The sequence below is a fragment of the Callospermophilus lateralis genome, chromosome 15, assembly GCF_048772815.1.
Source record: "Callospermophilus lateralis isolate mCalLat2 chromosome 15, mCalLat2.hap1, whole genome shotgun sequence".
NCBI lineage: Eukaryota > Metazoa > Chordata > Mammalia > Rodentia > Sciuridae > Callospermophilus > Callospermophilus lateralis.
In genome coordinates this window covers 36,640,116-36,654,530 of record NC_135319.1, presented here as the reverse complement: position 1 = coordinate 36,654,530, position 14,415 = coordinate 36,640,116, and the positions used below count along the sequence as shown (strand labels likewise).

The following is a 14,415-nucleotide window of genomic DNA, read 5'->3' as shown; positions in this document are numbered from 1 at the left end:
ATGTTCATTCTTTTTTTATAAGATCCCAGATCATTTACAATGTTCTGTATACTTGATTTTTACCCCCTGTTTAGTTTCGGTTTTGGCAATTTATTTTGACCCATCTTCAGGATAATTGATTTTTTTTTCTCAGCTGTCAAAAACTTTTTACAATTTCCATTATTGCATTTCTTAATTTTAGCAAGTTTGACTTTTATTTTTAACATTACTGTTTGATTCTTGTAGTGTGTTTTCTCTGTTATTTGCCATTTGATCATGCATGTTGTTTACCTGTTTCATTTGATCCTGTGTTATCATTTATAATTATTTTGTATTCCTTGGCTGATAGTTTCAGTCTCCAAATCTGCATCAGTTGATTGCTTTATCTCCTAAAATGATGTTTTTGTAGTTATTTTATGTGGTTATTGCTTTTAGGTTGAATGCCAGCCATTGTTAGTAGGCTAGTAGAGATTGAGGTATGTAGTATTTATGTACAGAATCAGGCATGATTGTGACTCTTTTTCCACCTAAGTTACCACAGGGAAGAAGCTGGATCAGTTTTGCCTAGAGTTTATGTATTTTTCTTTTTTCTTTTATGGCTCTGATTACTTTTAGTGCATTATCAATTTCAGATATTTCTCTCATCACCCAGTGCTTAAGTCAATGATTTGTTGGAAAGTTTTGACAGTGTTTTTAGTACACCTATTTTTTGAGCCATATTTGCATACTTATATTTCAGAAAGGGTCTTTCTCTATTCTTTTGTTAGTTTCCTAGTGGTAGAGTGTGGTTTTTATTATTGGAAGATGGTTAGATTTGTTGTGGTGGGATGGGCCATTCTCTTTTTTGTCCTAGACCAATGTATGCAGGCTGTTTAACTCCAGTCTCCCTCAGTAAAACTGCTTCTCCTCCAGAAGTAGGAAACTTGTATTGTTTTATATCCAGAATGCTTTCTGATCCTTTCCTTGGGAACAGATACTATATTTAATTTTGAAGAATTTATTAAGTGTTTTCACACCCAATATCAAAACTAATGATTTTATATCCATCTTTGACAAGTATATGAACTTTTCCAGATAGAAAAATTTATTTTAACTTTATTTTTATCAAGTTGGGTATTTCTTACCAAGTAGTGACATCATTTGTAACGGGAAAATGAAAGAAAAAAAAATGAGACCATTTCAGTACCCTCTAGGAAGTATGTCTTTAGGTTGAAAAAAAAAAAAAACTGCATAAAACAAAAGTGTACAATAGAGAGCATTTGCATTTGCATAAGGTATTCAGGCTTCATAATGTATTCCTGAATGGAACTGAACCTTTGAGGGAGAAATAATGAGTATTCATGTTACAAGTAATAATGATATAATAATATATAATAATATAATAAGGGAAGGGTAAATAGCAATGTTTGTTAGAACTACAAATGCTTTGCAAATTTTTGCAATTTGTTTTTACATATTTTACACTGGTATAACTATCATCCATATCAAGATCCAGGATGTTTCTGGCACACTCATACCACTTCATAGTCTTTGTCAATATGTTAGATTTGCTGTGCTTCTTTCATTTAATTTCCCTCAGGATTCAAATGTTTACATCTTTTCCATCCTAAAACTCTCTGCTTGAGTAGACTCAAGCACTCTTTCACTCCTCCAGTGCTGTTGAAGAGAGGCTCTGGGCAGTTGACTGTCCAAAGCACCATACTTTTTCTTATTTCTATGTTTTTTAGCCTTTTCATTGAGGATGATTTCCAGTGAGTGGAATTATGAAATGATTTGTTTAAGGCTATCATCAGTAAAGATGGTCAGATTGCTTCCTAGAAGTGTATTACCAAAGTCATATTAGTACCACAACAGAATGTATACTTGTTTCACTACATCTTTGCTAATTCTTGTTTTTCTTTTTTTATCTTTGTTAATGCATAGAAGGCATTATATCTGTTTTGTAATTCTTTTATAATTAAGAAGGGATACATTAACAGATTCAAATTTTTAATTATAAAAATTGGAATTATAAAACTACTTGAAGAAAATACCAAGGAATATCTACATTGAGTATTTTCTAGGCATGACTTAAAATATCAACAAAGAGGTATTTGACAGTATGAAATTTTAAAAAGTTGTGATCATAAAAGAAAATTGAAAGTGATGGAAAGATGCATTAATGTACATTTAGATATAAGCAAATGAAATGGTTAAGATAATTTTTGTAGTTAGGTTGGTTGGAAGAAAAGGCATTTGGAGAAGCTATTAAAGACAAATAAGAATGTAAAAGTATACAAACTTAAAGGTTTCAAATATAAAGATTTATGTGTAATTCAGAGTATCAGAAAAGTTCTTCCATTTCAAGTTAGTTCTGATATCTGATGTATTATTTGTAAATGTTTTATGACCAAACTTGGAAAGCAGAGGAAAGTAGCAGTTCTACAATGATGTTTAAAAACAGTTGTTTTAAACAGAAAGTCCTTCTATCTATATTAGTACTCGTACATATTAATGATATGTCTATCTTCTGTGAGATCTTCTTTTTTGTGTGGTACTGGGGATTGAACCCAAGGGCACTCTACCACTGCTCTACATCCCTAGCCCTTTTTATTTTTTGTGTGGAGACAGGGTCTCGCTAAATTGCCCAGGCTGGTCTCCAACTTTTGATCTTCTTTCCTCAGCCTCACAAGTTTGTGGGATTATAGGCACATGACATTGAACCTGGCTTATTTTTCAGGTTTTGAGTTATTGCCATATGACATGAGAGTGTATGTTGCTTCTTGTTGAATTACCTGGAAGTCGTAGAAGCAAACTTATAAGAACTTAAAATATTATGTCAGCTTGTACATATTATAAAAGACTCCTAGAGAACCAAAGTAGTTTGCTGAAATTATTCAGTAGTTAGTGTACAAGTTATCTAGGTTTCCTTGACTCCTACTCTTTCATTAGATCATGTTATGTGACAGTTAATTTCTATTGTGCTGTATTTGGGATATCTACCCCAAGTGGTTGCATGTTTTATTAAAAATTATGATGGTTAGCCTTCTGAATGTTTCTCTTCTGTTTATTTCTAGGTAATATCAGAATGTGCTCTGGAGTAACAGGCTGTTTGGGGTGATATTGACATGAATTTTAAGTTTGTAGTTAATTTTTTTTTTTTTTGGTCTGATCTTCATTATGTGTCACGTGATTTTTCAAGAGAAACCTCTGGTTTCCAGACACTGAAATTCTGTGAATGTAGAGGTTTGGAATTGGAGCACTATTTTATAATACTCTCTAATTGAATAAATAAATTATCTGTAGTGGTGAAGCACTTGTGGAGCCAAAGACTTTGCCTTCCTTTATATGGAGTAATTTGTTTTTATTATATATTTATGTTTTGTGGCAGGTTATAAATCTCATTATATGTAATCATGTGGATTTTTTTAGAATGTGACAAAGAAAGGAATGACCAAAGATTCTCTATATTTTACTGCCCTGTCTTGTTTTATTTCTTTGAAACCAGATGCCATTAATTTGAGAAACATACCTCAGAGCTGTGTGTTCTTGATCATAAAGTTCCTTCATAATGTAAAATCAAACTTAATCTGTGAAGAACATCAATGGAGTATAGTTAGCATGCTGAGACTTTGGAGTCACTATTACTTTTTAGTTTATATTTTACTTTGGTTTCTCTCATTTATAGCTTTAATACAGTTCAGAAACTATATTAAATGAAATTTTACTTAATGAAATTTCATGATTACAAACAGGACTACTCTCAGGCATTTTAGCTCTGCTGCTACTAACATGGCTATAGTAAAAGGTGGTGGGACCAATAGAAACATGACCCTTGAGAAAACTAACTTGTTTGCAAAGTGCAAACTTGAATCTAGAATATTTTGATGGTAATTTTTAGTTGGAGCATTTCTTTTTTAAAAAAAAATATTTATTCTAATTTGTTATATATGGTGGTAGAATGCAAAGTTGGAGCATTTCTGAGAGGGGCATTGAACAGAGAAAAAGTGCTGTAGGACACCCTGGAAAGACCCTCTGTGTGTGCTAAATGAAAATTTTTATTTCTTTGTTTCTTGTAGTTTCTCACTCATCAGATTAGGAATTTTCAAATGCTGCGTGCATTCTTGCTAAATTTCTAATGTTTTATCATTAAGAGTCAAATTTAAGTCTTCCCTTTAATAGTCAAGAGAAGTGGTAGATTCCTTTGCATCCAGAATTTAAAGTGGAAATGGGGTAGCAGATATAGACAATGTACTATTAGTCTGATAGATTGCTTATTTTTTCTTCCTTTTTTCTTTCTCTCCTTCCCTCTTTCACATGGTATCAAGAACATAGAAAGTTACTTTTGTGTGTTGCTCTATCAAGGACATCATTGGAGACTGTTCTCTTTAGAAACCTAAAAATAGACTGGTGTTTTGGATATGCTCATAGGATCATTTTTGGGTTTGTATTAAATTGGTAGTTTGGTAACAAAATGAATGTTTTTCTTGTGAATTGTAACTCTCTATAGCTGTTCTTTAGAAATTTCTGTGGGAACAACTTTGCTTTTCTGCCAAAGCACAAGCATTTGAAAGCTTAACATTGTACCTCCGTAATGAAATGAGATAATATATGAAATTATTATGAAGACAGTGAATAACCCTGTAGGAAGAATAGGAACCTCTTATTTATGTCTCTTCATTTAGAGATTCTAAGTTCCTCTTTAAGAAAAATCTATATTTTGCTATATTCATTCATTAATTTTTTTCAATAACATTTATTATTTTCTCTTAGTTTAGTAGATGCTAGAGTGTAGTTATAAACATGATAAAGTTGCACTGTCCTTGTCCTTATGAAGTTTATATTCTATCAAATATAAAACAACAGTTATACAATAGATGTAAATACAGTTGTAGTAAGTACTAAGACAATTAGGGTCTGTTTTAAAAATTTGTAGTTGTGCATTTTGACTTAGTCTGGAATTTAGGAATGATTTCCTTGAAAAAGTCACATTTGAATTACCTTATCATTATAATAAATGTGATTGAGCAATTCATTTTATATAAATGCTTATAGAAATACCTATGTGCAAATTATTTAATGTTTAATAATAAGCATGATAACATTTATGTTCCACTTTATTCTTGATATTCCATTTGTATAGTTTGGGTAAACTTTTGATTTTCTTTATATTAATATTGACTTTCATAGTTCCTAGATGAACCTTGCTATGTAGTCTCATACTTTATAAACTCAATCTAGGTTTTACATTTGATAGCTAATAAAAGCCTCCAAGTATAAGACATTTGAAAAGTATTTGTGAAATGCATCAAATTTGTCTTGTATACCATTCTGTCATTGACACTTCCTTAAGTAAGCAAACCAAAGCATTTCTAATATCTGTCTTTCCAGATAGACTGTGAGCTTCTCAAGGATAAAGGCCCTATCTCCAGAACCTTGCAGATGTGAGACACATAGTAAGTGAGTGCTAAATAAATACTGAGCAAATCAATTATGAATAATCTGTGCTTATAAGGAGGAAGCAAATTGGTGACTGACCTTCGTGTTCTTTTAAGCATCTTTTTTAGATAGTTAAGGGCAGTGGGGAACATTTACTATCACAAGGCTTAGCATTGAAAACCAGTTCCTTAATGTGTGTACTCTTAGGCAAGTTACTAAAACTTCTCTAAAGCTAATTTTCCTCATCCTTAAAGTAAAATGAGATGACATGTGGATAAAGTACTTTGCATGGTTTCTGACATTTAGTAAGTGTTCCACAAATGGTGGCTAGTACAATTACAAGAAACATGCGTTTTAACTTTTTATCTATGGTTTTCTCTCAAGTTTAAAGTACACTCGTTTAGTGGCAAAAAAATACTAGAATATGTGAAACTTGATAAGAGACTTGACCCATTCCATGATTATGCCAACCCAGAAAGTAGAAACCTTATAACTAGTAGGCTGTTTGTTTAATGAAACTGAATTTCATGAACAATCATTGATAATTAAGTAGATAATCATGGCTCTTATCATTGAAATATCATTGAAATAAATTTACTTATTTTAGAAGTTGGTTTTTTAAAATCAAATAGTTTTTATGAATATATATTTATAGGTTTAAGATAAGGAGTAATCTCCCAATGTATCTTTTATATGGATTAAGATATTTGATGTATGAGGTTTGCTTTACTTGAATGCATGTATATGTATAGACACATTTAATGGACATTTCCAGGTGAGGATGGAAAGACTATTTCTAATTTTTTTTTAGCTCCTATAAGTAAACTTATACTAAATAAATACTGTCACTCTTCTTTTACTCTTTACATTAATATTGGCATTTTCTGAGTATCATTATTAAAGTAAAAATATAAGAAAACCCATTAATTAAAGAAACAGTTATCCAAAGGTTTCAAATTTGACTTTAAAATTTCTTTTAATTCCAAATACAAAGTTATGGTTTGCTGGCAAAAATAAAGTAATGTAAATAGCCCCTGAAACAAAACAGCCAAAAAAATGCTAGCAAACAAAAAACCTTTAAGATCTTCTACTCTACCTTTGAAACCTATGTATTTAGACTTTCTCCAAAAGCAAGATATCTACAAAGTAGTATAAACCCTAAGAATTGGCTGTAGTCAGGGGTTTCACAGAACAGAATTTGGAATAAATTTTTAAGAATATAAGATTTTTAATTTTTGCCATTATTATTTTGCAGTACTTAGCATTGAACCCAGACTTGTGCATGGTAGGCAAGCATTCTGCTGCTGAGCTATGTACCCCTAACCCCAGTATGTAAGATGTTTGATTAAAAATATTATAGGAATATATGGCTTCTGAAAAACTCTGCCCAAGAAATATTTTGATCCATTTGTAGGGTTTACATGCTTCTTATAGACTTAAAAAGGAAGGAATTCCACATATATTGGGGGTTTCTAGGGGCCCATTTAGAGGAGTTTGCTTGTAAAATTAAAGAAGTTATATGTAACGTACCCCAACAACCTGTACTGTAAAAATATAATTTAGTGAATGGGCCTTTCATAATAACAGCATTAAATTTGTCTTTTTTCAAATGACTTTAATTTTTTCTTTTCCCCATTTACTTCTAGGATATCACTGGGAATTAGGAATCAGGCAATTTTCTTTCTAATAACTGCAACAAGCCCAGGGTTACAAACCAAATAATTGATTATTTGGTATCTGCATGTGGGTCTCCTTATTTTTTTCCATATGCTGGGTTATTTAACTGTCTCATTAATTTGAGCTGAAATGAATCTAAGTTAAAATTTTAGAGATCTTAGTCTATAATAGTTAAGATGATTTCCTCAGTATTGCAGTGTATACTGAAAGTGGACTTCGAAGTAAAATTGCCCAGGTAAACATACATATTTCTCTTAACTTGTCAGTTTGCATTTTTGGACTGTTTCCTTTGTTTATGTATTGCAGTTCTGCATTTGAATTTGAGATTAGCAAAATTAGATAGTGATGTTTAAAATCTATCCTCCCTGTTCTTTTGGTTTTTAACCTATTAGCGGTGGCCATGTTTTTTCTGCTTCAAACTGTTCAGCTTGGGTGTTCCAGAGAAAGCCAATAAAAGCCTTATTCTGTTTGTTTAAAACATTTCAGATCATTAGCTCCTTTTAAAAGTAACTTGAAAAAATTTTTGGAATAGAGGTTTCAGAAAATCTATTTAAGAAACTGAATTTTAGAGTTACATTTTTATTGACTATTTTTTTTTGAAGTTGATTTTAATCACTAATGCCCCTGGAAAACCACAACTAGAATTTTAAAACATACCTTGAAACACTGAAGTATTCCTGAAATCTTAACTCCTCACTGACTATCTGTGAGGGAGGTTTGATCTGTGAGAACTCAAGTAGTTCAAGTTGTAGGTTTGTGTGTGTTTGTGTGTGTGTGTGTGATAAAGTCCTGTTGTGATTGGACGGGAAATAAACATAATTTATTTTCTTGAACTGTGATTGGCTAAAGTCCTTTTCTTTCCATGGTATTTTCTAGTAACTGAATCTAGAGCTTCTCCTTGTTTTTATCACCTGACCACTGTGTTTAAACTATGTACTAGTACTAAAAGTACTCAGATTGGCGCAGAGTGTTTGACCAAAGCCCGCAGTGGAGAGTTTGGCGTTCTGGTAACAAAGCAGTGGCGAGGTGTCTGGTCTGAACAGCTTCAACATGTAATTAGTATCACCGTAATTGGGGAAGAATGAGAGGATGACAGGCTTTTCTTCATTTTAATTTAAAGTCGTAGGCCCTTTTTCTGCAGTGTCTGAGTTCTTTGGGCTTAGTTTTTTACAGTAGGAAATGGTGCTTTGCTGCTGGGACTGCAGGACTGTCAATTTAGGCTAACCCCAAGGACAGGCGCCAGTGTTCTGAAAAACATCGCTCTGGAGATGAGGCATACACCCTTGAGTTTATTTTATGATCCAGAGTGGAACCAGCACATTTCACTTTCTCCTCAGACTCACCTCTGAGGGGATAACGAATAGAAAGGTGGACCACAGTCGCTCTTAATAGTGTTGCTGAGGGAGAGTACTCTCTGCTCCCGCGCCCCTCTTGCTTCGCGTGTCCGAGAGCAGCCGCCGCAGCTGCGGGCACTACTTTCTGTCTGCGGTGGTTCCGCCGACCCTTTCCGCGGCTTCCTCCCCCCGCCCGCACAGGCGGAAGGAGACGTGCGGCGCACTCACCGCCTCGCCAGTGGAGGGGAGGCGGAGTAGTACTGGTCGCGGCGCTGTGGCAGCGGCGGCCGGGGCTGCCTCCGGGCCTCCGACGGTGTGGAGATTTGTCAGTTTTTTTGTGGAGCTGTCGCCCGAGGTCGCGAGCCTGGGACTCTAGGAGTGTTGGGAACTGAGAGGGACCGAGGTCGCCGTGTCCTTCTGGGCAGAACGTCTGGGTCATCCCTGAGTCCTAGCTTTCTCGTTCGCGGGACCGTCGCCGTCTCTCGGTCCGCTTTCCTCAGCATGGGCGGCCGGTAGGAGCGAGTTTCGCTGGTTACCTCTCTGTGGAGGAGGCAGCAGCCGCTCCGGCAGCTCCGGCTATGGCGGTGGAGTCGCGGCCAGAGCTGGTGGGGAAGCGGTTCTTGTGTGTGGCGATCGGCGAGGAGGTGCGTCCGGAGCGCTGGGAGAGCGGACGCTGCCGGCGGAGCTGGAGAGCGGGGGTCATTCGAGCCGTGTCCCACAGGGACAGCCGCAATCCGGACCTGGCGGTAAGAGAGCTAGCGCCCCCATTCCCCGGCGGGCGCGCGGGCCCCTCGCAGCTTCACCTTGTTGGTACCTCCGGCACCTTGCTCAGCCTGGCCAACTGGCGGTCACGCCCCTCTTTCCAGCCCTTGGCGGGTTTACCCACATCCCCAGCCCAGTCTCCACCTCCAGCGAGTGGTTTTCCCTGCAGAGGCGATATCAGAGCGGGACTCCCTGGCGTCCCAGGTCAGCTGCGAGCCCGTCCTGCTTCCTATCAGGGATAGGTGGTCCATAGCTTCCCCCTGCGGCGCCGGGACGGCCGCGCGGACCTCAAGGAAAGGCGGGGCTGCGAGCTGGACGCCGCGCTCTGCGGGCAGGTGGGGGTGGGGGTGGGGGCGGGCCGCTTGCGGTGGGGGGCGGGAGGCGGCGAGCGTCGCTGCCCTCTGTCTGGATGCAGAAATCCTATGGTGCCAGGCTAGAAACTTATTCGGTAAGATTGCAGAAGGGGCGGGAAAAGGAGAAAGATATCTCTGGTTTTCCAGTCCTGGGATTCGCGCGCGTGTGTGTGCCTGTTAGAGGTAAAGCCCATGGCAGTGGCGGTGTTCTGATTTGTCCCTTACTTAGATGCTTGGCTTTCCAACAGGAAACGAAGAAGATGAGGATATTTTGCTATGGAGGGTAGTAGGAATTAATCGTTCCTTCCTTTTGAACCTTTTTTTTTTTTTTTTTTTTTGGTTGGGAGCCGATAGTGATTTAGAGTCAAGACGTTTTCTGCGTTTTATGTGACTATAAATGAGAAATATTGTAAATTGTTAAAGTTTCTACAAAACCTTATTTTTTTATTTTACTCCCCCTTACACTGGATACTTTTTCTTTGAGTAGTATAGATTTATATGCATAATTTGAGACGGAATGTGCTCTGTTGTGGTAACTGTATTCTCACTAGGGAAAAGTAAGGGGCTGAGTAGAGACAGTACAATAACTGATTTCCCAAGGTTGTTTTAGGAGTACATAATCCGTGAGATTTATTTCTAGTGCCTTGGGGCATTTACTTTTTCACTGAAAATTTCAAATGTAGGTATTTTCCCCCTCAATGTGTGTATCTAGGCTTTTAGTTCCCAATCCATTGTAATATTTGTACACCCAACCTGTTTTAATATTTTTGTGGTAATTTCTGAGTGTTTTTGTAAAATTCTGTGTTTTTTTATCACTGTAGTCAATGATATGGTTTCATGTGACATGTATTAAGGTTGACATACTGCAAAATAGGTTTGTTTGGCTAATAGGTATTTCGAAAATTAAATAAGAATAGAGGTAATTTTCGAGATTTTTCTTGTTCAACTGGAGAAAAAATATCTTCCTAGTTTTTTTATTTTTATTTTAATGATTCCATAAGTTGTGACAGTTTAATTCAATAATTATTTGTGTAAAAGGAATGTACTGAATTCATTTCTCTTTCAACGTTAATATGAAAATTGACTTGGCTTTTGTGTGGAATCTGAATAACATTTTTAATTATCACAAAACAAACATGGAGTGAGATTTGTTTTCTACTGTATTGTGTGTAATTCGAAAATCAGGAAAGTTTTAAAATAATATATAGTTTTGATGACAGTCAATTTATGAAACTTGAATATATTAAAAGACTTAGTTGGAAATTTATATTAGAGGTGGTTACATATATCATTTTTGTAAATAACAAGGTTTTGAATATTTAAAATTAAAGTTATCTAGGAATGATAGGGCCTGACTGGAAAGAACAGGAAGGAGTTTCATGAGGTGATAGAATTGTTTTGTATCGTGATTATTGGTTACACCCATGTGTATGTATTTGTCAAAATTCACAGAATTGTACACTTAATATCTCTGAATTTAATTTCACTATGTAAATTTTTTAAAAAAATGCATGTTGACCCATAACTTTAAATCTTTGACAGGATTTCCTTCAACAATCTTTACTTGAAAAATGAATATTAGTAACTATAAAATCATTTTTTAAAATTCTAGAACCTATAATTTTAGATTTACTTGCAATCTTTTTTACTTGCATATTTCTTACTTGAAACAGTCTAGCACCAACATAATATAATCTCCATTTTAGACTTGTTTCAGCATAGTAAATTTTAAAAAGCTTGATCAATTAAATAAAAATGCTGATAAGTAAACTGTTTTTGTGGTTTTGTAAAGTTATAAATATATGTATTCAAAGCTCTGTAAATAATTGTAGCTGTACATATGTGTGGCACATGAAAAGCACATGATTTGAGAGAATAACTTATCAAAACTGGAAGTAATTTTCAGTGTTTCAAAGTTAATTCTACTTTTGGTTTTATGTGTGAGAAATTGCCGTATATATTATTTTCCTGTCATTTCACACAATCTTGGTGCTGTAAAATATACAAATTTATTATTTTACAGTTCTGGGCTCACAAATCTTATATAGTTCTCTCACTGAAATAAAATTAAGGTGTGACAAAACTGTGTTCATTGGAGACTTTGGCAGGTATTCATTTCTTTTTCTTTTCCAGTTTTTGTTTTGTAATTTTTAATTTTTAATGTTTTTGGTACCAGGGATTGAAACCAGGGGTGCTAATCCACTGAACCACATCCCTAACCCTTTTTATTTTGAGACAGGGTCTTGCTAAGTTGCTTAACAGTTTTGCTAAGTTGCTGAGACTGGCTTTGAAAGTGTAATTCTCCTGCCTCAGCCTCCCAACCCACGGGGATTACAGGCCTAACTCACCACAACCAGCCTCCTTTTCTAGTTTTTAGAAGCTACTCACATTCCTTGCCTTATCATCCCCTTCTTGCATCTTAAACCAGTCAGGTTATATCTCTCTGACCATATTTCCTTAGTGATCTGTCTCCTGTTTCCTCAAGTGCCTTTGGGCCTACTTAGATACCATCTGAAACTTAATTCTCCTTTAATTTGGTCTGAACCCTTTGGGATAGTTTTTACTAGATTATGTTTGGACAATTTCAAATACTTTGTTGGTGACTTTGTAAAATGGCTGGACAACATCTGTGTTGTCTTTTTTGGAACTATATCAACCAAGAAAAGATTTCATATGTATCCTCCTTTACTGCAGAGAGCCAATCATAGATGTTGAAATAGATATAATGTATCAAGAGCCTTTGATTTCTTTTTTTAGCACCATTACTCAGGACGGTCTTGTCTTGGCATACATTGTTGCACATTAGCCCTGCCCTACCCTTTAAGGAACTTTTCTAGAACAGTTACAGTATCACAGAAGGAAAGGTGACAGTTGAGAAGCCCTGTTGTGTAATATTAATCCTTTCTTCCCTTCTTTCCTCCCTCCTCCCTCCCTCCCCCTCTCCCTCCTCCTCTCTCCACCTCTCCCCCTCCCCCTCTCTCCCCTCCCCCACTCCCCCTCTCCCCCTCTCCCCCTCTTGTGTCTCCCTCTCCCCCTTTCTCTCCCCCTCCCCTTTTTCTTCCCCCTCTCCTCCCTCCCTCCCTGTCTCCCCCCTCCCCAGGAAATTTACCACTTTTTATTTTGAGACAGGGTCTTGTCCAGGCTGGCCTCAAATTTGTGATCCTCTTCCCTCAGCCTCCTGAGTGACTGGGATTACAGACATGTGCCAGTTAATATTAATCCTTGAATAACAATATCATGCTATAGCTATTCTCCATTTCCATATCCTGATATTGTTATATATCAGTTTACCACCCATATGTCTATATTTCCTTGATGTTAAAGGTGGTTAGAGATCCCTCTTTTAAAACTATCCCTGTCTAAAGAGTATTTAAGAAATGTGTCAGGGTTTTTCAACCACAAAAACCATACTGTTTTGCAAAGATGGAACTCATAAATTTCCTTTTATTTTGGAGAATTTTCTTGTACTCACTTGAAGAGAAATAACTAACCTGGGAATGCAGATTTTAAATTGTTCTGAACTGTGTAACTGCAGGTAAAGATTATTTTGCAAAATTTATGTGTCTTAAATATAAGTGAAACTTCCATGTTTAGGAAATTCAAAATGGTTTATGATTATTTGTCTATAAGTAAGCCTTTTTCCATTTTAAATTCTATGTGTTTCTGCCCAGCTTTCTTACTGAGTTTGTATCATTTGTTTTTCTTATGTTTTGTTTGGATAATTCTTTCTAATTAGAATTATCTGTTACTTAGATCGTGAGCATACAAAACAGATAATGCTAATTTCTGGTGTATTCACAAAATGTTTAATATATGAATGGATGATTTTTATTTCATTGGTCAGTATGACTTTGATAGGTTAACCATAATGGAAATTGGTTCAGCAAAGACCTTTGTGGTTCAGCAAAGATCTTTGTGTCTGATTTGAATACATAGATCAGTTTTTCACCTTCTCTTGAATTTGTGGTCATTGTTGGGTCCTGAGGATTTATGTTTAGTAAGTGAGAAATTGCCCTTAACTCCTTATAGGGAAGTAGAAATTTTAGGAAAGAGGTATCATTAATATTTCACAGATTACCTACAAATGCAATCTTTACTTTTTTAAAATTATTTTTTAGTTGTAGTTGGACACAATACCTTTATTTTATTCATTGATTTTTATGTGGTGCTGAGGATCAAACCCAGGGCCTTGCACATGCTAGGTAAGAGCTCTACTGCAGAGCTATAACCCCAGGCCGCGCCCCCTTCCATCTTTACTTTTTATGTCATGTACCGTAAACATACATTTATACTGTATCATTGTTAGCCAGATAAATAACTGTGATTCAATTTTCATTATCTGCAATTCTGAAATCCGAATAACTGTAGTAATTCAGGTTATTTATTTTTTAATGATTCACCTGAAAACAAAACTTAATTTGACTGAACTAATTTTTTAGTAGATCCTAAAATGAATTAACCACATTATGTACAACCACAAGAATGGGATCCTAATTAAAATAAGTTATACTCCATGTATGTATAATGTATTAGAATATACTCTACTGTCACATATCGAAAAAGAACACATGAAAACAAAACAAAATAGAGATAAAATGAATTAAATAATTTTGTTTATAGGAGAAATGTTTATGTGCTTAAGTTTAGAGTTTCTCTGTAAACTGGAAGGGGTGTTATATATTAAAGACAAATTACATTACCATAATATTTGCTATATTTAACTTTATAAAATTTAATATATTTCTAACTAGAATATCTGGTTGGAAGTATTTCAGGTGAATTGTTTGAGTATTAACATTTATGATTTTAATGGTTGAGTTTTAGTGGCAATAAATATTCTTATTTTGTTTTGAGCTTTGACAGTGACAAATGTCTATTTAGTGTTCAGATAA

At 35.5% G+C, this 14,415-nt stretch overlaps 1 protein-coding gene across 3 annotated transcripts in view; it reads left to right on the top strand.

Moving 5' to 3' along the window:
* Nucleotides 1–14,415, top strand: part of Jmjd1c (jumonji domain containing 1C) — a 287,493-nt gene that overhangs the window by 40,472 nt on the left and 232,606 nt on the right. For 2 of the 3 annotated variants that reach the window (XM_076834245.1, XM_076834244.1), the window contains exon 1: nt 8,972–9,154. The exons of the other annotated variant lie outside the window; for it this stretch is intronic. In XM_076834245.1, the coding sequence (XP_076690360.1) occupies nt 8,987–9,154 (168 nt within the window). In that variant the 5' untranslated portion in view covers nt 8,972–8,986. Of the gene's footprint in view, nt 1–8,971; nt 9,155–14,415 lie in introns of those variants that run through there. 3 annotated transcript variants of the gene reach the window in all.